The sequence below is a fragment of the Tursiops truncatus genome, chromosome 6 (genome assembly GCF_011762595.2).
Source record: "Tursiops truncatus isolate mTurTru1 chromosome 6, mTurTru1.mat.Y, whole genome shotgun sequence".
Taxonomy (NCBI): Eukaryota; Metazoa; Chordata; class Mammalia; order Artiodactyla; family Delphinidae; genus Tursiops; species Tursiops truncatus.
This window is the reverse complement of record NC_047039.1, coordinates 7,571,759-7,599,631: the sequence shown is the minus strand read 5'-3', so window position 1 is coordinate 7,599,631 and position 27,873 is coordinate 7,571,759. Positions and strand designations below refer to the sequence as shown.

At 37.4% G+C, this 27,873-nt stretch overlaps 1 protein-coding gene across 2 annotated transcripts in view; it reads left to right on the top strand.

Moving 5' to 3' along the window:
• Positions 1–27,873, top strand: part of GLRA3 (glycine receptor alpha 3) — a 156,704-nt gene that overhangs the window by 11,659 nt on the left and 117,172 nt on the right. For both annotated transcript variants that reach the window (XM_019932312.2, XM_019932313.1), the window contains exon 2: positions 19,085–19,212. In XM_019932312.2, the coding sequence (XP_019787871.1) occupies positions 19,085–19,212 (128 nt within the window). The remainder of the gene's footprint in view (positions 1–19,084; positions 19,213–27,873) is intronic.

Below are 27,873 nucleotides of genomic sequence, written 5' to 3'. Positions count from 1 at the left end.
TTTATAGCTGTGTTAGTTCAGATTAGGTTCATTTGTGACTGACAGAAAGTGCACAATAATATTGGTTTAAGAAAGATTTGTTTTTCTTTCAAAAAAAAAGGAAAAGAAAAACCATGGAAGCAACCAGACCACATCTGGAATGGGAGTTCACTGATCTTTCTATCTTCTTGTTTTGTCATTCTTAACGTAGGATTTCTTCCTTGAGATCCAAGATAGATGCTCTGATTTCAGAAATCATAGCTGCTTTCCAGCTATCAGAAAAGAAGAAGAGGCTTATCTTTAAAGGCATTTCCAAGAAGTTAAAGATTTCTCAGTTTCACTCTTAGCTTTGAGTGTCCATGTGGCCAAGTTCCGGCCACTAAGTTGCAAATGGAAGTGGCATGTTTGGCTTTTTGGAAGTGCATGTGAAGGGAGGTCCAGAGGCTCCAGCTCATATTTTACGTTCACCGTTATGGAACTCAGTCTTTCAAGTGAAGCCAAAGGGAATTATTGCAAGTAGGAAAGGAGCATGATCAGACTGTGTCTCAGAAATATCACTAAAGAAGTAATATGGATAAGATACAAGGATGTAATGTACAGCACAGGGAATAGAGCCAATATTTGATAATAACTACAAATGAAGTACAATCTATAAAAATATTGAATCACTATGTTTTAAAAAATAAAAATTGATAAAAATAAAATAAGGCTCAGGCAAATTTGATATATAGATTACTAGTAATATGCATATATATGAGTAAAATATTGTCAAGGAACATATTTATCAATACGTATACATGCAAGCATATACGTAATAATGTATACATTTATTGGAAGTGCATGTTTGGATATTTTTGAAGTTTCGGAGTGGGCAATTATAGAAGTTTGGAGAGCACTTGTCTAGACGAGAGATACACAGGAAAGTGATAATACGTGTGTGTGTGTGTGTGTGTGTGTGTGTGTGTGAGAGAGAGAGAGAGAGAGAGAGAGAGAGAGAGAGAGAGAGAGAGAGAGAACTGCTTTAATGAGAACATAGGATTCACTAAGCGCACAAGAGGGCACATAATTGTTAGTGGGGGGGTGCAGCGTGGAGGTAGGACAACTTTTCAAAAGATGTGGTCCTTGAATTGAATTGTCAAAGTGAGAAGCAAAGGTGATCTGGGCAGAATCAACTGCCTGTGCAAAGATGTATGCACAAACCAGCATTAAAAATGTAGGAACCACAGCTGGTTCAGTGTGACTGGAAGCTACATTATATGTCAGGCGCGGGATGACAGACAAGGCTGGAGGGGATGTAGGTCATATTTTTTATATAATTTTCCAGAATAAAGGGAAGTTTCCATTTTATTTTATTTTTTTGCCACACCACGCAGCTGGTGGGATCTTAGTTCCCCAACCAGGGATTGAACCCGGGGCCACAGCAGTGAAAGCACCGAGCCCTAACGACTGGACCACCAGGGAAGTCCCAAGAAGTTTCCATTTTAAAATGTTTCTCAAAATGTTTCAACTATACCACCTTTTACTTTTTGCCAAAATTAATTGTTTTTCAAACATTAATTTTTAAAATTGGGGTTGTATATCTTTTTTATAATATGAATCATTTCCAAATTATTATATAGAAAAAAGGGAACACTTTGATAATTTTGCAGGTTAGTTAAAGTTACTGCAAACACTGAAGAAAACTTAAGACCTCTGAAAATCTCCAAAACTTTTTCAAATGTTTCTAAACATCAGCTTATTCTAAATAGTAGATATCATGGTTGACTCTTCTAATTTTCAGTGTTTAGCATTATTTTTATTTTTACCCTCTTTTTCTTATTTTTTCAATCCTAATATTTGTAGAAAAATGCACAACTTGAGATCATTACCTTGATTTTTTCTCAAGAGAAAGGGGAAATTTATTATTTTTCTACAACACATTATGCTGCTTATATTCAAGCAGAATGGTTGAATGTTTGTGATAAGAATAAATATTCCAGTATACAAATAAAGTATAACTATTATCCAAAAAAAGGAAGCAATATGGAGAACTTAACAGAAAGTATGTTCACAGTGGGGAAGGGAAAAACTGGCCTCAGGGAGAGTAGAAAATGGTTAATGCAATAGGACATCCTAAAAATGGAGAGAAAGAAGCAATATGAGAAATGACCAAAAAAAAAAAAAAAAAGTCTTGTCCGCTGCTTGGACGTGGAGGATCAGAGAGAATGGTCTAGGATAAGCCTCATATTTATACCTTTAGTAACTGGGTGAAAAATAGTGCCACGGCAAGAATAGGGCATAAAAGAAGAGGCATAGCCATGTAGAAAAGTATCATAAGTTAAGTTCCAGATATGTATGGTGAATGTAATGCCTATGAGATATCCAGTTGATGGAAAACTTCAGCACAGAGGTGAGAACACAAGACCTGGGACTAGATAAGATTGGATGGCTAGAATTCTGGGGCAAGGTTTTCCTACATTTTTTAATACTTGAGCACACATGGATGTTTCATCTCATTGTACAAACAAATAAGCCTGGTGACTCTCAGTCCTCAAGCCTGGCTCTAGCTGCACCATCTCACACACTGCAGGCTGAGCTGTGGCTAACACAGCACACCTGTAATCCACTGGGGCTTGCAGATGTCAAAAAGTCCTTCCCTGCCGAGGGCACTGCTGCTCAAAATGTGGTCCTTTAACCAGAAGAATAACCATCACCTGAGAGGCTGTTAGACCTGCAAACTCACCACGACTTACTGAGTCAGAATCTGCATTTTATCCAGCCCGGCAGATGAGTCATAAAGCACATTCAGATTTGAAAAGCACTGTCTTAAAAACACCAGCTTCTAAGGGATGAGCAGAAGGAGAGGTACTGGCAAAAAAAAAAAAAAAAAAAAAAAAGGATGGGGATTATGATAAGAGAAAAATGAGAACTAACACGGAGTGCGTCAGACAACCAAAAAGAAAAGTTTTGGAAATAAAAGAATGATCAATAACACAATAATATCAAATGCCATAAAAACCAAAAGAAATGTGGAAGATTATAAATAGCCTTTTGATACAAAAATACATGTACCGCTATGTTAGAAGATTGAATTGTGCGTTAAAGAAAAATATAGATTCCCTTTTTTAGAAGAGGCTATACTGTATGAGGAAGTAACAGTGGACACAGATGTGGCAGGCACTTCTTCATTTGCTTGTTTAATTTTGCTTTTACAATGAAAGGAGATTTGAGCTTGCTCACATCCTGGAAGAAAGAAGTCAGTAGATTAGGAAATGCTTAGGAAAACACAAGAGAGGTTCAGAAGAGAAAGGGCAAAGTCACTGATGAGGTGAAAAGGAAGAGTTTTAAGAGCAGTCGTTGAGGGGTAGCTTTTGAACCAGAAGTCTTAAGTCTTTCTCTGGGACCGGAGGCAGAAAGTGACAGGTGGTAGAGACGGGAATTGTGATTTTGTTATTCAGTTGCATGCTCAGTTATCTCTTTGAAGTAGGAGACAAGGTCATTAGTCGAGATAAAGATGAACAACGAAGCAGACAGGTTTAGGCTGATTTAACGGTTACAAAACACAGAATATAGCTGAGTCCACATTACCTCTGGTACTGGACAGGCTGTGCTCCCAGCTTTCTTGGAAGAGTCGGTCCAGCCCCGTGAGAGCAAAAGCCCCCATCACTCTGCAGAGGAGCGGGATGAAGCCTAGGACATGATCTTTATTCAGGCCTCGCTCATTTAGGTGGCAAAGTCAGAGGTAGAGCCCACATCACCTAATTCAAATTAACTGCTTATTTTTCCAAAAGAGCACAGTGATTTAGGCTCTTCTACACTAGAAAAAGGAATGATCACATCATTCTTTAAAAGGTGAAATGTGGCTCATTCAGCTAGAATCACAGTAAGTTTTTTTTAATGAATAGTTTCATCAAAAAATATAAGAATGAGACCCACTTTCAAACTTTTTGCTCTTCTCAGGGTTCTATACATGAACACCATGTGTGGCAGTGTAGGTGTGTCCACTCACATCTCTGACCCGTTTCTTTTCAATCTTGAAAATAGGTAGTCTTTTCCTAGGAGGCATTACCTCCAGAGATTTTGTTATGCTTGATTAAAGGAAAACATGTTCTTACAGGAAGAGGAAATAACTTCTATAATCTAGAAGCTTTTACAATCCTTTTGTTTCCTGGGAAACTGTAAATGTCTTGCCCAAAATAGTTTAGGCACCTAAGTAGAAGGAAGGTGGAAACGGGAAGAAAGAATGGAGGTGAGGCAGAGGGAGAAGGGTGTATATAACCTCAGATGAATATTAGCTTTAAGTATGATGTACAGTCACTGATTGTATCTTGCTAAGCTCTTCTCACTCTTAATTTTTAAAAAGAATATAATCCAATAAAAACCTTGATGTGTAGTCTAATTTTCGCTAGAGGGAAATTGAACAACACTATACTCACTGCTATATTTACCTTTCCTTACCACTTCCAATTATAAACTCCTTTTTGCTTTATTGTTTGATTCCCTTCTTTTTTCTGTGCCATTCCTCTCTCCTTAAAGGAATGTAACGAACAGACAAATGTAGGGCTTCCTGCACCACAGGAAGAGAAATGTCCAATAACTCAAATATGCTTAAGTCAGAACACATTCCATTGAAAGGTGACATTAACATAAACATTTGTAGTCACACAAAAGGGAATATCTACCATAATCTGAATAAGTCGGTGCTCTGCTGGTTCAATATTATTACAGAAAACAACCTTAGCATGGCTCCACTTTAATATTCTTTTCAGGTTCAGAGACTCAGAGACTGGTGCTTTAAAAATATCATGGTTTTATGCCCTCAATCTTATTGATTTGGGGATTTATAAAAATGCATTTTATTAGTAAGCATTCATGCAAGCACAATTAGATCAAAATAAAGCAGTACTACTTCTGCTGTATTGTTTCCTTTGTAAATATAACTCAGTTAAACATCTCAAGTAAAAGGATGATTTCTGTATCACTCATTTCTGGCTTGTGGGATTACGGTGCTTTTTTCCCCTTATTTTACTGTATTTTTATGAAATACAGTAGATTAATAGATTAAAATGAAATTTAGAGAATGTGTTTTTTTTGTTGTTGTTGTTGTTTTTGTTTTTCTGCAGTATGCGGGCCTCTCACCGTTGTGGCCTCTCCCATTGCGGAGCACAGGCTCCGGACGCGCAGGCTCAGCGGCCATGGCTCACGGGCCCAGCCGCTCCGCGGCATGTGGGACCCTCCCGGACCGGGGCACGAACCCGTGTCCCCCACATCAGCAGGCGGACTCTCAACAACTGAGCCACCAGGGAAGCCCGAGAATGTGTTTTTTAAAAAGTTTTATGCACATTTTAAAGGTCTAAGTGGTGTTTTGTCAAATAAGATTCAGGAGAGCAGCACAATTCTTTTTTTTTTTTTTTTTTTTTCGCGGTACGCGGGCCTCTCACTGTTTTGGCCTCTCCCGTTGCAGAGCACAGGCTCCGGACACGCAGGCTCAGCGGCCATGGCTCACGGGCCCAGCCGCTCTGCGGCATGTGGGATCTTCCCGGACCGGGGCACGAACCCGTGTTCCCTGCATTGGCAGGCGGACTCTCAACCACTGTGCCACCAGGGAAGCCCTATCCGTCTCATGATATATTTCAAGTACTATTTTTACTCCTCTATTCCAAAAATACTTATATAATATTTCAGTGGTTTTATATAATGTCTCAGTATATTTATATAATATCTCAATCAGTGTTCCAGGATTTGGGGGTATAATAGTAAATAAGCAAAAATCCCTGCTCTTAAGAAGTTATCTTCCAGTAGAGGAAAACATAAAAATAAATAAGTGAATGAATAGTATTTTATCTAATAATATGTTTTATGGAGAAAAGTAAAGCAGAAACAGATAGGGAAGAGAGAAAATGTGAGAAGGGAAGACATTTTCTTTTTTTTAATTAATTTTTATTGGAGTATAGTTGATTTACAATGTTGTGTTAGTTTCTGCTTTATATCAAAGGGAGTCAGTTGTACATATACATATATCCATTCTTTTTTAGATTCTTTTCCCATGTAGGTCATTACAGTGTATTGAGTAGAGTTCCCTGTGCTATACAGTCAGTCCTTATTAGTTATCTGTTTTATATATAGCAGTGTGTATATGCAGAAGGGAAGACATTTTCAAGGAGACCTTTTGAGTGAAGACTTGAAGGTGACGAGGGAGCCATACAGTGGGATCTAGAGGAGATTGGTTTAGGTAGAAGGGGTGGCAAGTGTGATGGCCCTTAGGTGCCAGCATACTTACTAAAAGTTTTCAAAGAAACCATCCAGTAAAATATCATTGCAAATTTCTGTTTTTCAATATAGATAGCCTATGATATTGGATATGTGTCTCTTAGATGTTTTAAAACCATGCTTTAATTCAACAGGTCCAAAATTGAACACATTATCGTAACTCTCAAAGCTGGTCCCCCTTTTCCCGCTGTCCTATATCAGTGAATGATGTTTCCATCCATACAGTTGCTCTAGCCAGAAAGCTGGGTCGACATCACTTAACTACTGCTGTATAACACATTATCCTGAAATTTAGTGCGTTAAAACAACAATGAATGTTCATTGCATGGGTCAGAAATTCAGGAACAGCTTAAGTAGATGTTCTAGCTCAGAATCTTTCGTCAGGTTACTGTCAAGATGTCAGCCATGGTTGCAGCCACGTGAAGGCTTGACTGGTGAAGAGAATCTGATTTCAAGTTGGCTCAGTCAAATGACTGGCAAGTTCGTGAATCCTATTGGTAGAAGCTTTCATTTTCTTCCATGTAGCTACTTGAGTGGCTGAGGGAAGAGTGAATGACCCAGAAGAGAGCTGGGTGGAAGTAGCAATGCATTTTATGATCAAACTACAGAATTCATGTCATCAAGAATTTACATTGTGTAGGCAGCATTCAAGAGGAGGAAAATTAGGCTCCACCCTTTGAAGGGAGGTGTGTCAAAAAATTTAAATAAGCATTTTTAAAATCATTGCAATCACGCTTGAAACATTTTCCTCATTCCCAACCAGTACCAAACCATCACTAAATTTTATGGATTTTATCAGTGATATATATATCTCTTAGATTATTCTACTCTCTCCAACCCCACTGCGATCAAAATTACTCACACTATCCTCAGCTCTCACTTTGACCGCAGGAGTTGTTTCCAAATGGGAGCTGTAAAGACAGAAGTCCAAAATGTGATCCATGAGGCACTGCATGATTAGGTACCTACAGCCGTCTCCAGCCTCATTTGTTATTACGTTGACACTTTCTGTCTCTATTCCAGACACACTAACAATTCCTTTAGTCTCTGTCCTTCCCATGACACCACAGGTTCTAAGATATTTTCTCTTGTATGTCTATTCAGTCTTTTTCTGCCTGAAATTCTGGACTACTATTTCAGCAGCCCCTCCTCCTAGAAGTGTTCACTGAATTTATACCAATTGATAGACTTCTTTTGATTATTTAAAATCTTGCTAGAATACCAGAACTGAAATAAAACTATTAAACTAAAGACAATATAAAACCAGAATTGCTTTAAATATTCATTCAGTAGTTGATTTCTGAAAACTAAATGTCCTGAATAAGAAGTTATTTAAGGAAGAGTGGTAAACAAGTGTGTCAGTTAGGGGCCCTATAATTATACATTTGCAATATGACTTTGAACTTCTCTTACTAAGGTGCCTTCAACCATGAATTGAATTCATAAGCTAGGATGGGTCCATCAGATTTTTTCTTTATGGTGCTCAGTATTTCCTGAGTTTGTTGGTATTTTCTACACTTGGATTTCATGAGATACTATTATACCATTCAGGGCCCTTTTACATTAATTAGCTTGAGTGAATTTCTCTTTATTTCAATTAAAAATATCCCTGACCAAAAGAGTCATGCTATCAAAGGCAAAATCCAAACATTGGCTTAAGAATTTGACATTTTTTGAAACATATGTGTAGAATATGTCATTTGTTTTACTGCAATTTTCTGTGAAAAATGTGTACCACTTTTAAGTCTCCATTTTTATACTGGTTAAAGAATATCTGGCTTGCCCAGCGTGAAGCAACTAGTTAATGACAAAACTAGAACAAAATGTAAGCCTCCTGGCTGTCCATCTGGAGCTTCAGCCATTCTACTATGATGATTTTCATTTAATTATCTTGGGCACTGGACACATAATAGAACTATTGAGTCTATTCTAAGTAATTTTCAATGTTTCTGAAATGCTTAATTAGTTTTCTTTAAAATAAACAAGTCATTAAGAAGCTACAAATCAATGAGTTAATTAGCTGTGTTATGGCCTTTTAGATTTTTCAGTTGAAATAAGCTGATGTCAAAACTATAAAGAAGTAAACTACTACCCATGAGAATAGACAGTTTCCATAGAAGTTATAACAATTAGCATGAGTTTTGAGCACAGCATTTTGAAAGCATTTAGTAAAACTGAGTGACTTTATGATAAAAATAAATTTTGTAGATGAAACGAACAAACTTGTATAACGATGAGAGTTAAGAAACCTCAGATGACTACACTGTCTATCCCTGTCATCTACTTTTTTTTTTTACATCTTTATTGGAGTATAATTGCTTTACAATGGTGTGTTAGTTTCTGCTTTATAACAAACTGAATCAGTTATACATATGCATATGTCCCCATATCTCTTCCCTCTTGCATCTCCCTCCTTCCCACCCTCCCTATCCCACCCCTCTAGGTGGTCACAAAGCACCGAGCTGATATCCCTGTGCTATGCGGCTGCTTCCCACTAGCTATCTGTTTTACGTTTGGTAGTGTATATATGTCCATGCCATTCTCTCACTTCGTCCCAGATTACCCTTCCCCCTCCCCATATCCTCAAGTCCATTCTTTAGTAGGTCTGTGTCTTTATTCCCGTCTTGCCCCTAGGTTCTTCATGACATTTTTTTCCTTAAATTCCATATATATGTGTTAGCATATGATATTTGTCTTTCTCTTTCTGACTTACTTCACTCTGCCTGTCATCTACTTTCACTGGAGTCCTCCTTCTCCACCTGTCCTATCCCTCCACCTCCTGTCCCACACCTATAACCCTGTATTAACCCTTCATATACAAACACGCAAACAATATGTAACTTACCACTGACAACTAGCAAGCATTGAACAGACGTACCTACTAAGTCCTAATTTATGTAAGCACTGAACGTAGACACCACTGCAATCAGGTCTGGCTAAAAAAGCACCCATCACATTCTAATTGACAATTCTCCAGTTCCACCATTAAATGACGATTTTCAGACATATAACTTTGCTTTAATTTTCTCTTTCAGATTTCTATATCCTGATTTTCCCGTTTCTAAATATTTGTTCTAGGTTCTTCCCTGATTATTCATAAGCATCACTCCTAACTTGGGCAGAAGGACAGAAGGATGAAAATGTTGGACTCTCTCTGGTGTATAATGTTTGACCTCTCCATCACTATATTTAGTTAATTCATTTCAAAAATACTTATCCAGTTATTTACTGTGGGTGCTCTGGATTACTTCTGGGGCTATTAAAACACATGCAACAGTCATGAGTTTTGCTTAAATATAAGATCCTATAAAGTCAGAGATAGACATTGATTGATTAATCTTATTAAAAATACAATTACATGGGCTTCCCTGGTGGCGCAGTGGTTGAGAGTCTGCCTGCCGATGCAGAGGACACGGGTTCGTGTCCCGGTCCGGGAGGATCCCACATGCCGCAGAGCGGCTGGGTCCGTGAGCCATGGCCGCTGAGCCTGCGCGTCTGGAGCCTGTGCGGGAGAGGCGGCAACAGTGAGAGGCCCGTGTACCGCAAAAAAAAAAATACAATTGTAACAAGTGCTGTTAATGAGATACAAATTTGATAAATATTGTAACAGGATTTTGCAGAATGAGATAGAATAGGTAAGGCTTCCTGAGGAAATGATGCTTAAACCAAGATCACAAAGATAAGTAGAATTTAATTAAATGAATAGAAGACCAATGAGTATTCCAAAGGTAATGCCTAGCAGTAGGTTGTACCAGAGGAGCTGAAGAGGATATGGTGAGATGTGGTTGGATTATGGATAAAATTATAAGGTAGGACCAACTGGAAGGATATGATATGTGGAATACAAGAGGAGTCAAGAGTTATCAAAAATTTTCCAGCTGAGAAATGTAAAGATTTTGTTACCATTAACCAAGTTTGAAAAGAATGGAAGAGAAACAAGCTTGTGTGGGAATAGCAGGAGTTTAATGTATGTTTGCTTTTATCAGAGAGCTAGGTTGCTAGCAATCTGTGATTATTTTATTCCAGTTTCAGAAATGGAGACAATTCCAAGCTATGCTTAGCTTCCTGCTAAGACTTCTGTATTTGTTTCATTCTTACTCAGCAGCTGTAATTCTTTGCGATCTCAGACCACCTCATAGGAGTTCACGCCTTTTTGTCCCCCTAAAATCCATAAAGCTTTCAAAACTTGTATACAGATTGTTAACCTCTCAGCTGGTACTCTGAAGTTTATTGCCATCCTTAAGGGAAACTCACTTCTGTAAGTTTCCTTGTCTTAGATCTTAGCCATGTGACTTTTCACTGTGTTTTTAGCTCTCTGATGCACAGTTTTTTCTTTTTAACCTTGTCTAGTGTTTTCAGTGGGAAGTTTAATTTGATTTAAAATATTGGCTTATAGGGACTTCCCTGGTGGTGTAGTGGTTAAGAATCCACCTGCCAATGCAGGTGACACGGGTTCTAGCCCTGGTCCGGGAAGATGCCACATGCCGTGGAGCAAATAAGCCCGTGCACCACAACTAATGAGCCTGTACTCTAGAGCCCGCACGCCACAACTACTGAGTCCGCGTGCCACTACTACTGAAGCCCACGTGCCTAGAGCCCGTGCTCCGCAACAAGGGAAGCCACCGCAATGAGAAGACCACACACCACAATGAAGAGTAGCCCCTGCTTGCTGCAACAAGAGAAAGCCCACACACAGCTACGAAGACCCAATGCAGCCAAAAATTAATTAATTAATTAATTAAAAAAATAGAATAAATAAGATAAAAAAATAAAAATAAAATATTGGCTTATAAATTTAATATCTGAGTGGCCTGGGAAAAAACCTCTTTACCTTAGTGTCTTCATCTGTAATACATAGGTAATAATGTCTAACTAGAAAAGTTGTTATGAGAATAAAATGATATCATATATATACATGAATTCTGTGCCTGAGAGATCAGGAAGCAGCTACCATTTTTATTGTTAGGTGAATTTAAAATAACCCAAGCCTCATCAAACTGCAGAGAGAAATGAAATCGCTTTAAAATGATAATCATATTTCACTGGCACATGGCTCACAGTGGGAAGAATCAAGATCCCAGTACCCTTTTAATTTTAAGTTATTTCTCTGAGCCTCCAAGGGTATTCTAGAATAGTCCTTTTATATTCTTCCACTTTGGCCTCCTTTTAAAATAATTAATATTAAACAATCAACTTAAAGCCTGCTTCACTGCCTGTGTCATCATGGTAAACAATCTGTCCTCTTCTAAGGCAGGATGCTTTAGCGTGAAATGCTCAAAACATCACGTATTCTCAGATGTTTCAGTTTCTCTTTAGTTCTCCCATAAAGAGACTAAAGCCATAAAGAATTGGAAAGAATGTTCATCTCTTCAATTCTGGGTTTTATTTTTCAAACTGTGGGCTTGAAATATCAATTGCTTGTGTCTGCAGCTCAGAAAGTTCCAAATAATAGTAACTGTGACAATTTTTTTTTCACTAAGTGTTGTAACCCCATAGGACTGGTTTATAAAGCTAGAGAATACATAGTCAACTGTCTTTCCCCCTTATACCCCAAACCTTCTCTGCCTCAAGAGTCTGGGCACTGATTTATTCCCCATAAGTCACTGTGCTTCTGTGCAAATCAACTCATGAAAATAGATGCACAGAGATTTGTGGCCCTCGTGCCAAGACTCATCTCAAACCCATATTACGTTTCCTAGCTACAGCTTTCATATTTTCTCTCAATTTTAAGGTGCATTTAGCGGAGTGAAATAAGTATGGACAATTATATTAAATCCATCTTTACAGCATCTCTATTTAGCAGTTATTTCTGCCCTCCAAAAGTGGATATATTTTACTTTCTTGTCTCATTAAAGAGGAAGGGAGGGGATAGAAGGGGAGGGGGAGAGACTTATCTTTTTGATGGATTTTGGTATTTGATTTTAATGCTTAAAAAATATAGGCTTCTGCCAGTCTCTCAGAAATTGAAGTCTCTGAACTTTCAAGTGACAAGTCATTATAAAAATAAGAATATATAAGATTCTTAAGTGAAAAATGTGTAAATTGATGGGAATGTGTATGAGCCCACCTAGAGTTTCCAAGAAAGTTAATAGTAAATTCAGTACTTGGCACAGCATAGAAAAGACAAGCCAAGTGTGGGAGCCAGGCAAATTTGTGCAGAGATTGTTTTGAGATTTTCATAAATAAAAGACTTCTAAAATATCCAAAGATGCTTCCTTCAAAAATACTGATCATGAGTCATTTGCTAACAACTTAGTAACTTGCTATAAATATGTTGAAAGACAAGGTTTAGACAAAAAAAAAAATGGACTTCATAATAAAGTTTCTTATCCAAAATCCATTCTAGGGACTTCCCTGGTGGTCCAGTAGTTAAGACTTCTCCTTCCACTGCAGGGGGATGTGGGTTCGATCCCTGGTCTGGGAGCTAAGATCCCACAAGCCTCAGGGCCAAAAAACCAAAACATAAAACAGAAGCAACACTGTAACAAATTGAATAAAGACTTTAAAAATGGTCCACATCAAAAAAAAAAATCTTAAAACAAAACAAAAACCCCCAAAATCTACTCTAAATGCAACTTAGATTTCTTCTTACTGCCTCCCCCTAACCTGAGTTTTTTTTCCTTTTAAGAATTTTTTTTTTTTATACTGGAGTATAGTTGATTTACAATGTTGTGTTAGTTTCAGGTGTACAGCAAAGTAATTCAGTTATGCGTATACATATATCTATACTTTTTCAAATTATTTCCCGTTTAGGTTATTACAGAATATTGAGTAGAGTTCCCTGTGCTACACAGTAGGTCCTTGTTGGTTGTCTATCTTATATATTGTAGTGTGTGTATGTTCATCCCAAGCTCCTGATTTATCCCTCCCCCTCCCCCTTTCCCCTTTGGTAACCATAAGTTTGTTTTCTAAGTCTGTGAGTCCATTTTTGTTTTGTAAATAAGTTCATTTGTATCATTTTTTAAAGTATTCCGCATGTAAGTGATATCATATGATATTTGTCTTTCTCTGTCTGACTTACTTCATTTAGTGTGATAATCTCCAGGTCCACCAATGTTACTGCAAATGGCATTATTTCATTATTTTTAATGACTGAGTAATATTCCATTGTATATACATGCCACATCTTTATCCATTCATCTGTCGATGGGTTCCTTACTTGTCTTGGCTGTTGTAAACAGTGCTGCAATGAACATTGGGGTGCATGTATCCTTTCGAACCATGTTTTTGTCTGGATATATGCTCAGGAGTGGGATTGCTGCATCATATGGTAGCTCCCCCCACCCTGAGTTTTAACAACTTAAGAAAAATGTTTTTGAATATGTAAGTATAGATGATATTGACTATTTAAAGATTAGAGTAAGATCTCAGATTGGTCACACAGAGCCTCATACTGTGTATGTATGTATTTATTACTATAAGCTCTCTTAAATGATTACAGTTGTCTGAAGACAGTCTACCATTTTTCCTACAGTGCTAGTCTCCATGGTGCTAGATATTACTGTAATAGGAAGAAAGTTCTAGGAGAAATATACCAGAGCAAGAGTTGTAGGTGATTAGAAGTCTCCCCATATGCACAGACTCCACCATTTTCAGAAGCGAAGGGATAGCCTGTGTAGAAATGCTTTTTAGCCAAATACCCAATGTAATTTTGCCAACAGTAATTCCTTTTGAGTCAAAACTGTGAATCTTTAGAAATAAAATCAATTGTCCATAAGTCACTGAATGGCTCTCGTGTCACTGAAAGAAATATAACTAGTAAAGAAATCTGGACTATTTCTCTGCTCAGAATTTTCTCATTTATTAATAGGTATTATCATGCAGAGCTTGGTTGTGAATCCGTTATAAAACATGAAGGTTTTGCTCGAAGTGGCAGGAACAAAGGAGCCAGCCTATCATTCTCCTCACTATAATCTCACTTCCCAGCTTCTGTGCTCTGAGCCTTCCCAAGGATTCTCTGTAGAACCCAGATGGGCCCAGACAGAGTAATCTACTGAACTGTGAACACTACAGATTCAAGTTTGTGTTATACATACTTACCATTCCTAACAGAGTGCTTTGCACCTAACAAATTGTATGAGAACTCAGAATTCATTGTTTCAACATTTAACAGATATTTAAATACATTTTGGCATGAGAAGGTATATCTTTACAATTTTATTGTTATAAGTTGCTTTAATTGTATTGTTAGTAAACCTCTCAGCTTATACAAGTCTTTAAAAAGTTTATGTATTATAATTTTAAAATAATTTATCATCTCTTACCTACCTTCACTCCATCTCAGTCCAATGTGTATTTCATGTATTCTTCTCAAAGCTCATTAATCAAATTATATTAGGGATTTTATTAATTTTTAAGTATAACATCAAAAGAATGTCTCTTAATAGAATATTTACTGGTATTTAGTCAATTACAAGTGTTGACTATTTGTTATGGGGAAACCCAGAAGGTAAACTCTGTATCTTTTCTTTTAAAAGCAAATCTTTACATTACTTATGAGAAAAGATTTTTTTTTAGAGTCTTACAAAATAGTATTATGAGAGTTAGCTGTTACCACAGGAGTGACTACAATTATCCAGAGAGAAAGATGGATGGAGCTGCGAGGAGTGTGGCTCTTTAAAACACAAATACAATAAAAACAAATATAAAAAGAAATCTAGGAACACACTGTCAGATCAGTGATAACAAAATTAGTGGAATACCGACCTCTGTAAATTCCCTTCTTCGTAAAAGCAGTGAGAAAACTGTCAAAAAAAGTGACAACTTGTTCAGAACTCTGGTAATTAATCAGAGATGTGCAGTAATCCACGAATTAGTTTAATCAAGAAAAACATCTGAATCTTGGTAAGAACAGTGGGATTTCTGGTGTTATAACTTGCCCTATTCCCATCCCCCTGTCTCGAGCTCCACGGTAGCATTGTAAGCCAATAGCCTACAATAACAGTAAAAACAGCAGCCTGGCAGCTACCAGAGGGGACAGAATGGAGTTTGAATTCCTTTAAAACCATATTCTTGGAAAATTGTCATTATTTAACCTGTCTGGAGGTTTTCTGGGATACCCCACTCACAAGACTTTTATTTGACCTAACTTGGAGCTTACCCTTTCCTGGAGATGTTTGTCAAATTTTTAACGTCATGAGTACCTGAGGCAGTAGAGAACAGTGGGTGCAGACTAACCATGAATCTTAAAAGAAAAAGCAGCAGGGCTTCCCTGGTGGCGCAGTGGTTGAGAGTCCGCCTGCCGATGCAGGGGACACGGGTTCGTGCCCTGGTCCAGGAAGATCCCACATGCCGCGGAGCGGCTGGACCTGAGAGCCATGGCTCCTGAGCCTGCGCGTCCGGAGCCTGTGCTCCGTAGCAGGAGAGGCCGCAACAGAGAGAGGCCCGCGTACTGCAAAAAAAAAAAAAAAGAAAAAGAAAAAGCAGCAGAATGATATGTTCATAGGGGTTTAGAAAAGCTCCACATCTAGAAGTCCACACGTTATGTACAAGGGCATCTAGAAGTCCACACGTTATGTACAAGGCTGTGAGCATTCCGTATGGTGGGCTGAACTGCATCCTTCCAAAATTTCACATGTTTAAGTTCTAACTCCCAATATCTCAGAACATGACTTTATTTGTAGATAATTAAGGTATAATGGAGTCAAATTGGTGGACCCTAATCTGATATGACTGGTGTTCTTCTAGGAAGAGATTAAGACATAGACACACAAAGAGGAAGGACCATGTGAAGACACAGAGAGAAGACGGCCACCTACAAGCAAGGATGGAGGCCCTCAGAGGAAACTAGCCCTGCCAACAACTTGGATTCCTAGCCTACAGAATTGTGAGAAAATTAATTTCTGTTGTTTAAACCACCCAGTCAGTGGTAATTTGTTAAGAGAGTCCTGGCAAATGAATACACCCAGGGCTATATGCATGCTCAGGAAGAACCCAGAGAGACCCTGAATTCTCAACTCTGGAGGCCTTTGGGCCCTGTGTAAATAGGAGGTAAAGGCTAAGGCAGATTTGTCAACTGCCTGACTCAAAGTTGAAGCAAAACCCCATGAACTCAGGACCCCCAGCAAATACTATGAGATTTATTGGTCCTGGGAATTTTAAAAAATCCCTGTCCAATTATTAGCTGATCTCTAAGCTAAGTGAAAAGATATCGCATAGTCATATACGATAAATAATATAGACTTTACAGAATTTGTTCAGAAAATTCAATTACTAGGCAAAGACCGTAAATCAGCTATTTTAAAAACATTCAAAGAGCTAAAAGAAACCATGCCTAAAGAACTGGAGAGAAAGTATGACAATAATGTCTCACCAAATACAAAATACCAACAGAGAGATAGAAATTACAGAAAGAACAGCAGAGAAATTTTGAATTTGAACGGTACAGTAACTAAAATGAAAAATTCACAGGAAGGCTTCTTGTAGTTTCCTCTGACTGCTGTAACAATTTACTACAAACTGGGTGGCATAAAACTGCAGAAATTTACTTTCTCAGAGTTCTGGATGCCAGAAGTCTGAAATCAGTTCACTGGGCCCAAAACAAGATGTGAGGAGGACCATGCTCCCTCAGAGGTTCTAGGGGAGACTCAGTCCCTTCCTATTCCAGCCTCTGTTGACCGCCGGCATTCTTGGCTACGGCCACATCACTCTAATCTCTGCTTCTCGGCCACACTGCCTTCCCTCTTCTGCCTGCCATCAAATATACCTCTGCATCTCTCTTCTAAGGATACATGTCACTGCATATAGGGCTGACATGGATAACCTATGATAATCTCCCCCATTCAGTGCAAAATGTGAGGGAATGCCAATTCAGCATACATAGTTAACTATAATTTTTTTTAAAAAAGTAGAGAGACACAGTATTACTGGTTCAGAGCCAGGTAAGTTGGTTTATTTGTTGGTGAAAGAATGTACTATTTTCTGACAACTGAAAGGAAGGGTTTTGCAAAGGAAATACAGGGAATAGTTTAGGAGCAGTAATATGTAGCTAGGAGAGCTCTGACAATGCCTTCTTCTGCCTGCTGTTCTTGGGCCATGGAAAGTGGACAAATGCTCCTTAAGAGGGCAGGTAAAAGTTACTTAAAACCAGATGGTAGAAGAAAGTTCTGGAGTTACTGAGAGGAGAGGAGTGTTGTTTTTCCTTTCATGATGATGATGATGATGACATTAGAATAAACTTTCCAGGGATCAGCATGGCAAGGAGTTCAACTCACCAGTAATAATCAGAGATAAAGGCTTACAAAGTAATATGGAACCAGAAGAATAGGGAGAGAAGAAGCTTCTGTTTAGAGAGAAAGAAAGAAAGACAGAGTCAAAGTTATTGAGAAGATAAGTGATTCAGAATGTCCAGAACTAGATATATCCTCTAGAACAGGGCAAGAGTTAATAGGTGCTGTTAACTGTGATACTATACTTTCAGAAATATTGTTCTCACATTACCATTGATATTGGATTTTACCGTTGTGATTATGAATTACTGAATATATGTGTGTGGTAGACGATTTAATGGTGATGGCTCTAAGGTTTATTTTCCCTTCTTATTAAACATTCTGGCAGGAGGAATTTAATAACTTGATACTGCTGAGAGTGACCACAAAGGTTCAGGGTTTGGCGATGCTCTAAGTTGAGTGACAGAGCTGGGATGACGTGATGACTGACAATCGCCAGGAAGTAACATCAGGTTGAATATAAATATTTCAAACAGATGTGTGTTCAGAAAGCCTGCTTCACTTTTCTGAGCAAACTCTGTGGATAAAAAGAATCATTTGATATTAGCAAGTAGGCCTAGACCTTCTGGGACCAACCTAGGTAAATGAGGAGCTGGTCGGGGGTTCAGTCATCTGTGGGCTTCTAGGATGAGCAGCTGCAGAAAAAGGAAAATGTTTGAATGAAAAAAATACAATAACCCTTTAACTTTCCTGGACACAGGTTCTCATTCCATAATAGCCGACTGCACAGACCACATTTATGGTAATTTCTCAAACTCCATGCACAAATTTTACGTCTGAACAAAATGTACTGCGTATGAATGACACCAAGTGAAAGCAGAATGAATTGAACTGAGTATGTTACTAATATAGGAAGCACTCACTCTAATTGAAGAAAAGAACATTGTTGTTTAATCTATAGGACCGAAGTTTTATTACTGTTGAGAACAATTGTTAAAACTTGAAAGGTGATGTTCTTTTCCTCTATAAAAGCAATAAGAATTGTATTTCACAGCTGAACTTTCATATTTTCTTATGTCTGAACAACTTAGGATAATTTTAGCTAAAAATTGCAATCAGAAATCAAATTTGGATAAATACAAATTTTGGAAGCCTAATAATTTGGAGTGGCTTTGTTTCCAGAGTTAACTCAAATATTGTCACTACTGAATACATGTGAAAAATTATAAATTCTGACTGTAAATCTATAAATACCTATCTGTTACTATGATAATATTCATTATACAGTATGTAAACCTTTTTTTGTTGTTTTATTGTTTTCAAACTGTATTTTTTTGTGTGTGTGTGGTACACGGGCCTCTCACTGTTGTGGCCTCTCCCGTTGCGGAGCACAGGCTCCGGACGCGCAGGCTTAGTGGCCATGGCTCACGGGCCCAGCCGCTCTGCGGCATGTGGGATCTTCCCGGACCGGGGCACGAACCCGTGTCCCCTGCATTGGCAGGCGGACTCTCAACCACTGTGCCACCAGGGAAGCCCCAAACTGTATTTTTTTGTTTTATTGAACATAAAGTTGCTTTTTGTTTTTTTTTTTTTTTTTGCTTAGCATTTTTATTTTCTATTTCTAGGTAACAACTGTTAGGAAGAGTTTTTCTTTGGGTAAAATCTGTATTATTTTTTCTCATTTGCAGCTTGGTTGCAACAAAGGAAACAGATAGTGCAAGGTCTCGAAGTGCCCCAATGTCACCTTCTGACTTTCTGGATAAATTAATGGGAAGGACATCGGGGTATGATGCAAGAATCAGACCCAATTTTAAAGGTAATTGTTTTACTTACTACAATATATGACATGTGTTTTATTTTTTATTATGTTTTAACATCTTTATTGGAGTATGATTGCTTTACAGTAGTGTGCTAGTTTCTGCCCTGTAACAGAGTTAATCAGCTATACATATACATATATCCCCATATCTCCTCCCTCTTGCATCTCCCTCCCTCCCACCCTCCCTATCCCACCCCTCTAGGTGGTCATAAAGCACCGAGCTGATCTCCCTGTGCTATGCAGCTGCTTCCCACTAGCTATCTATTTTACATTTGGTAGTGTATATAAGTTCATGCCACTCTCTCACTTCACCCCAGCTTACCTTTCCCCCTCCCCATGTCCTCAAGTCCATTCTCTACATCTGCATCTTTATTCCTGTCCTGCCCCTAGGTTTGTCAGAACCTTTTTATTTTTTTAGATTCCATATATATGTGTTAGCATATGGTATTTGCTTTTCTCTTTCTGACTTACTTTACTCTGTATGACAGATGATTAAACAAGATAAATTTTCAAATTGATTTCCCCCCAAATTCTAAAGCTTATTTCCAATAATCTTCCAAGCACTATATTGGTCAAAGATATGTCTTGAAAGAAGAAATATATTCTCATATTAATAGCTCTCACAATTAGTCTTCTTTGGACCATACAACATTACATTAGTTTGTGTACAATCTCATGATTTGATATGTTTATACATTATGAGATGATGATCGCAATGAGTTTAGGTACCATCTGTCACCATACAAAGTTGTTACAACATTGTTGACTATATTCCCTATGCTGTACATTACATCACCATTGACTTATTTATTTTACAGCTGGAAGTTCATAACTTTTAATCTCCTTCACCTATTTCGATCATCACCCTACCACCTTCCCCTCTATTCCCTTGTCTATTTTCTTTCTCTTTTAAAAAATGTGCCTACTGAATCAAATGAACTAATTTAAAGTGGGTATTATATATGCTTTCCCTTCCAATTTGTCAAAAGCCAGGAATTAATACTGTGAGACTTTAGGGGCATGTCTATCAATAATGTGATATTCCACTAGTCTAAGTTTTTTTGAAAAAAATAAAGGAGCAAAATTAACTATATATTTTTTAAAAAAGAATAGGAACAGAAATTTGCCAAACAGATGTGACAATATGTTACAATAACTTAAATGATTTAGTATTCACTTCTTCATGGATTAAAAAAAAATTATTATTATTATTATTATTTTTTTTTTTTTGCTGTGCTGTGCAGCATGCAGGGCCTTAGTTCCCCGACCAGGGATGGAACCCATGTCCCTGCAGTGGAAGCACGGAGTCCTGACCACTGGACATGGATTAAAATCTTAATGAAAAAAAAAAAACAACCTAGAAAATACCTAGATAACTGATCAGACAATAGGAAAATGTTTTTAAAATATAAAATTATTGAGAAAAATCTGTATGTTTGACCTTTCAAGAATTTATAAATTTCATACGAGGAAAAAAAAAATCTTAGTAGAGACATTCGCAGACAATTTGCAGAAGATAAATTAGAATATTCAACCTAATTAACAATCAATGAAGTGCCAATTATAATAATGTGACAGCATTTTCGCCTTTCAAATTATCAACATTTAACAATAATATTATTGATAATTATTTCAGTCTCAAACACATTATTATAAAATTTATTTCTGGAATACTGATTTTAAATTTGTGATTGTTTTCACAAGTACATTTACATTAAAACAAAATTTACCTTCCAGACCATAGAAAAGAACAATTATTAAAAAACTATAAAATGACTTTATTAAAATGTAACTTTGGGGCTTCCCTGGTGGCGCAGTGGTTGAGAGTCCGCCTGCCGATGCAGGGGACACGGGTTCGTGCCTCGGTCCGGGAAGATCCCACATGCCGCAGAGCGGCTGGGCCCGTGAGCCATGGCCGCTGAGCCTGCGCGTCTGGAGCCTGTGCTCCTCAATGGGAGAGGCCACAACAGTGAGAGGCCCGCATACCGCAAAAAAAAAAAAAAAAAAAAAAAAGTAACTTTGTATTTGCTCTTTTATATACTGCTAAGTTTGAAAAACTCTAGATGTAGACATTTTTCTTTAAACAAAATTATGATACTTATTTGTACTATTTTGTATCATTTCTCTAAAATAAGTACACCTTTTAAAAATCCTATTTGTTTGAGAGAAAACACTGCAGTACCAGGCATAAGCCACACAAACTGCAGGAAGATTGTGTTGCACATTGCCAGGCGGGTGTTATTTTGTATGTTTATCTGTTTGTTGTTTTATGATAATAGTAAAAATCGTGTACCTGAATTGGGTAAAAATTATATTGTCCAAAAATATTAGTGATGAATAGCCTCAACAGACCTTCAGCACAATTCTACTTTGAGGCAAACACTGCAAAAGGAAAATTGGTCACTTCCAGTGAGCATCTGTTTAATCTCTTTGATGGCTTTCCAGGCCTTTTACAAAGAAGGTGCTATGAAAGTTCTTTGCACTAACTAGACTGCTAATTGGACGCCTCCATTCTTGCATTCTACCTCTTCTGTTTTTCTTTTCTGCCCAATAGTTTCTCTTTTTTTCCTGCAGGAATAATTATGTTTATTCATCTTGTTTACTCTCTTGAAGCCATTAGTTTTCTTGCATGTGATGGAAATGCTTTGTCATTGAGGAAGGGCTGAGTTGATTTGCCCAGGTGCTGATACATGTTTTGTCTGCTGTGTATGGAGAGAGATAGTTTTCTGCTGTTTCTCTCTCTGGGAAAGGAAATCTGACAGAGATGATACTGCCCTGGGCACAGCTTTGCTTTAGGTGAGTGTTGAGTGGCGAGGCTTTGGTCTGGGGTTCTCCAAATGCCAGAATAGCGATGACTTTCATTTTGAGGTACTGGCAGGAACCCTGTTTTCCCCAGTTACTTTTTTTTTTTTTTTTTTGCAAAGAGAAGTTGAATAAATTCTGGGAATCTAATGTATAGCCTTGAGATTATAGTTAACAGTACTCTATTATAGACTTAAAAGTTCTCACCACAAAAAAGAAACAGTAATTATGTGATGATGGAGGTGTTAGCTAATGCTAAAGTCATCATCTTATTTCAGTATCAAATCAACACGTTGTACATCTTGAACTTACACAATGTTGTATGCCTTTTATATCTCAATAAAGCTGGAAAAAGAAAACATTTAAAAAGTCAGCATTGCTTACAGAATCATATTATTTCCAATCACCTTAATAAGCTATGTTTGCAAAAGGAAAAAAAAAGTTATGTGCATCCTTCAAACCCATGGAAATTCCAGGCCATCCCGGCTCTAGGGGACTATGAATAAGGGAGCAGGGAGCTTCCTGAGACAGGCGTCTATGGCCTCCCCTGCTGCCCAACCTAACTACCCACCTCCTTTCCTGTGGATGATGACCCTGAACTTTGTGCCTCTTAGCACTTAGCTTCCTTCTCCATGCAGTTCTAATCATCATTTATTTTAGACTTTTCTCTGTTTTGTCTGTCAACCATTTTCTTCTGCCTTCTATATTTTATGTGATTAAACCAATTCTGACTTCCCTCTCGTTCTCTTTGGTGTGATATATCTAGTCTCATTTTTATTCAATAATATCATTTTTATGCATTTGGAGAGAAGAAAACTATGCTCGATCCTCCATCCTGAAATAGAAGTTTCCAGGAATCATTGGAAACTGGAAACCAGTTTAACAGACAAAAAGCGATTGCATAGAAAATAAAAGTACATCCATAGACAATAAAATATTATTTCACTAGACTATCTACCAGCTTTTTCTAGATTTTGTTTCTTTCCTTTGACTCTATTGTTTAAGCCCTCAGTTGGTCTTTGATAACCTTAAAACTAATTTGGATTCAGGCAGAAAGTACTCTGTCAGCAATCACCTGTTTGTGTATTCCTCCTATATATTTATTGCATTTTCGTTAGGTTTTTTCATTCTGTCTCCAATGACCATTCTCTTTATCTAGAAATAACATTGTTCGCCTTCACTATGTCTCTGTGGTTTCTGTCTTTTCATCTGTAATATTTCTCTATATTAATCCTTTTCTCCCACATCACAAGTGCAATTTTCATACAGTCTCTTCTGCTATAACTCATTCTAGCCCCAGAATGGAATGTGTACCTATTACTCATTTCTGCACATATTTTTTTTCAGGGAAAGTGTTAGAATCTTCTTTATCCATTTTAATTATTCCTATCCATCCAGACACAATGCATCTTGAATAAAATTCACAGTTATTTTTTGAAAAAAACTGTATTTTCTATTTTCATGTAATACAAGGTCATTTTAACAAGAAAAATCTCTTAAAAATAAGTCTTTCTCGAAATTGAGTTATTTGTAGTGAGGTGGATGGACCTAGAGTCTGTCATACAGAGTGAAGTAAAGAGGAAAACAAATGCCATATGCTAACACATATATATGGAATCAAAAAAAAAATGGTCATGAAGAACCTAGGGGCAAGATGGGAATAAAGATGCAGACCTACTGGAGAACAGACTTGAGGATATGGGGAGGGGGAAGGGTAAGCTGGGACAAAGTGAGAGAGTGGCATGGACATACATACACTACCAAAAATAAAATAGATAGCTAGTGGGAAGCAGCCGCATAGCACAGGGAGATCAACTCGGTGCTTTGTGACCACCTAGAGGGGTAGGAGAGGGAGGGTGGGTGGGAGGGAGGGAGACTCAAGAGGGAAGGGATACGGGAACATATGTATATGTATAGCTGATTCACTTTGTTATAAAGCAGAAACTAACACACCATTGTAAAGCAATTATACTCCAATAAAGATGTAAAAAAAAAAGTTGAAAACTTCAAAAAAAAATAAGTCTTTCTAAAACTGTAGATGAACACCTGAAATGTTCACAGATTTAAATTCTGCACCCTATATTTTTAGATTTTGTTTCTTTTTTTCTTTTTTTTTTCAACATCTTTACTGGAGTATAATTGCTTTACAATGTTGTGTTAGTTTCTGCTGTATAACAAAGTGAATCAGCTATATGCATATATATATATCCCCATATCCACTCTCTCTTGCATCTCCCTCCCCCCCCCACCCTATCCCATCCATCTAGGTGGTCACAAAGCACCGAGCTGATCTCCCTGTGCTATGCAGCTGCTTCCCACTAGCTATCTGTTTTACATTTGGTAGTGTATATATGTCCATGCGACTCTCTCACTTCATCCCAGCTTACCCTTCCCCCTCCCCGTGTCCTCAAGTCCATTCTCTATGTCTGCATCTTTATTCCTGTCCTGCCCTTAGGTTCATTAGAACCATTTTTTTTTTTTACATTCCATATATGTGTGTTAGCATATGGCATTTGTTTTTCTCTTTCTGACTTACTTCACTCTGTGTGACAGACTCTAAGTCCATCCACTTCACTACAAATAACTCAGTTTCACTTCTTTTTATGGATGAATAATATTCCATTTTATATATGTGCCACATCTCCTTTATCCATTCCTTTGTCTATGGACACTTAGGTTGCTTCCATGTCCTGGCTATTGAAAATAGTTCTGCAATGAACATTGTGGTATATGACTCTTTTTGAATTATGGTTTTCTCAGGGTATATGCCCAATAGTGGGACTACTGGGTCATATGGTAGTTCTATTTTTAGTTTTTTAAGGAACCTCCATACTGTTCTCCATAGTGGCTATATCAATTTACATTCCCACCAACAGTGCAAGAGGGTTCCCTTTTCTTCAGACCGGTGTGAGGTGGTACCTTATTGTAGTTTTGATTTGCATTACTCTAATGATTAGTAATGTTGACCATCCTTTCATGTGTTTGTTGGCCATCTGTATATCTTCTTTGGAGAAATGTCTGTTTAGGTCTTTTGCCCATTTTTGGATTGGGTTGTTTGTTTTTTTGATATTGACCTGCATGAATTGCATGTAAATTTTGGAGATGAATCCTTTGTCAATTGCTTCATTGGCAAATATTTTCCCCCAGTCTGAGGGTTGTCTTTTCTTCTTGTTTATGGTTTCCTTTGCTGTGCAAAAGCTTTTAGGCTTCATTAGGTCCCATGTGTTTATTTTTGTTTTTATTTCCATTTCTCTAGGAGGTGGGTCAAAAAAGATCTTGCTGTGATTTATGTCATAGAGTGTTCTGCCTATGTTTTCCTCTAAGAGTTTGATAGTGTCTGGCCTTACATTTAGGTCTTTAGTCCATTTTGAGTTTATTTTTGTGTATGGTGTTAGGAAGTGTTCTAATTTCATTGTTTTACATATAGCTGTCCAGTTTTTCACACCAATTATTGAAGAGGCTGTCTTTTCTCCATTGTATACTCTTACCTCCTTTATCAAAGATAAGGTGACCATATGTGCTTGGGTTGCTCTCTGGGCTTTCTATCCTGTTCCATTGATCTATATTTCTGTTTTTGTGCCAGTACCATACTGTCTTGATTACTGTAGCTTTGTAGTATAGTCTGAAGTCCGGGAGCCTAATTCCTCCAGCTCCGTTTTTCCTTCTCAAGATTGCTTTGGCTCTTCGGGGTCTTTTGGGTTTCCAACAAATTGTAAAATCTTTTGTTCCAGTTCTGTGAAAAATGCCATTGGTAGTTTGATATGGATTGCACTGAATCTGTAGATTGCTTTAGGTAGTATAGTCATTTTCACAATTTTGATTCATCCAATCCAAGAACATGGTGTATCTTTTCATCTGTTTCTATCATCGTTAATTTCTTTCATCAGTGTCTTATAGTTTTCTGCATACAGGATTTTTGTCTCCTTAGGTAGGTTTATTCCTGGGTATTTTATACTTTCTGTTGCAATGGTAAATGAGAGTGTTTCCTTAATTTCTATTTCAGATTTTTCATCATTAGTGTATAGGAATGCAAGAATTTTGTGTGCATTAATTTTGTATCCTGCTACTCGACCAAATTCATTGATGAACTCTAGTAGTTTTCTGGTAGCATGTTTAGGATTCTCTATGTATAGTATCATGTCATCTGCAAACAGTGACAGTTTTACTTCTTTTCTGATTTGGATTCCTTTTTCTTCTCTGATTGCTGTGGCTAAAACTTCCAAAACTATGTTGAATAATGGTGAGAGTGGGCAACCTTGTCTTGTTCCTGATCTCAGAGGAAATGGTTTCAGTTTTTCACCATTGAGAATTATGTTGGCTGTGGGTTTGTCATATATGACCTTTATTATGTTGAGGTAGGTTCCCTCTGTGCCTACTTTCTGGAGATTTTTTATAATGTATGTTGAATTTTGTCAAAAGATTTTTCTGCATCTATTGAGATGATCATTATGGTTTTTCTCCTTCAGTTGGTTAATATGGTGTTTCACATGATTGATTTGTGTATATTGAAGAATCCTTGCATTACTGGGATAAACCCACTTGATCATGGTGTATGATCCTTTTAATGTGCTGTTGGATTCTATTTTCTAGTATTTTGTTGAGTATTTTTGCATCTCTTTCATCAGTGATATTGGCCTTGTTTTCTTTCTTTGTGACATCTTTGTCTGGTTTTGGTATCAGGGTGATGGTGGCCTCGTAGAATGAGTTTGGGAGTGTTCTTCCCTCTGTTATATTTTGGAAGACTTTGAGAAAGGTAAGTGTTAGCTCTTCTCTAAATGTTTGATAGAATTCACCAGTGAAGCCATCTGGTGCTGGGCTTTTGTTTGCTGGAAGATTTTTAATCACAGTTTCAATTTCAGTGCTTGTGATTGGTCTGTGTATATTTTGTATTTCATCCTGGTTCAGTCTCAGAAGGTTGTGCTTTTCTATGAATTTGTCCATTTCTTCCAGGTTGTCCATTTTATTGGCATAGAGTTGCTTGTAGTATTCTCTCATGATCCTTTCTATTTCTGCAATGTCAGTTGTCACTTCTCCTTTTTCATTTCTAATTCTGTTGATTTGAGTCTTCTCCCTTTTTTTCTTGATGAGTCTGGCTAAGGGTTTATCAATTTTGTTTATCTTCTCAAGAACCAGCTTTTAGTTTTATTGATCTTTGCTATTGTTTCCTTCATTTTTCATTTATTTCTGATCTGATCTTTATGATTTCTTTCCATCTGCTAACTTTGGGGTTTTTTTGTTCTTCTTTCTCTGATTGCTTTAGGTGTAAAGTTAGGTTGTTTATTTGAGATGTTTCTTGTTTCTTGAGGTAGGATTTTATTGCTACAAGCTACCCTCTTAGAACTGCTTTTGCTGCATCCTATAGGTTTTGGGTCGTCATGTTTTCATTGTCATTTGTTTCTAGGTATTTTTTGATTTCCTCTTTGGTTTCTTCAGTGATCTCTTGTTTATTTAAGAGTGTATTGTTTAGCCTTCATGTGTTTCTATTTTTTACAGTTTTTTTCCTGTAATTGATATCTTGTCTCATAGTGTTGTGGTCAGAAAAGGTACTTGATACGATTTCAGTTTTCTTAAATTTAGCAAGGCTTGATTTGTGACCCAAGATATAGTCTGTCCTGGAGAATATTTCATGTGCACTTGAGAAGAAATTGTATTCTGTTGTTTTTGGATGGAATGTCCTATAAACATCAATTAAGTCCATCTTGTTTAATGTATCATTTAAAGCTTGTGTTTCCTTGTTTATTTTCATTTTGGATGATCTGTCCATTGGTGAAAGTGGGGTGTTAAAGTCCCCTACTATGATTGTGTTATTGTTGATTTCCCCTTTTATGGCTGTTAGCATTTGCTTTATGTATTGAA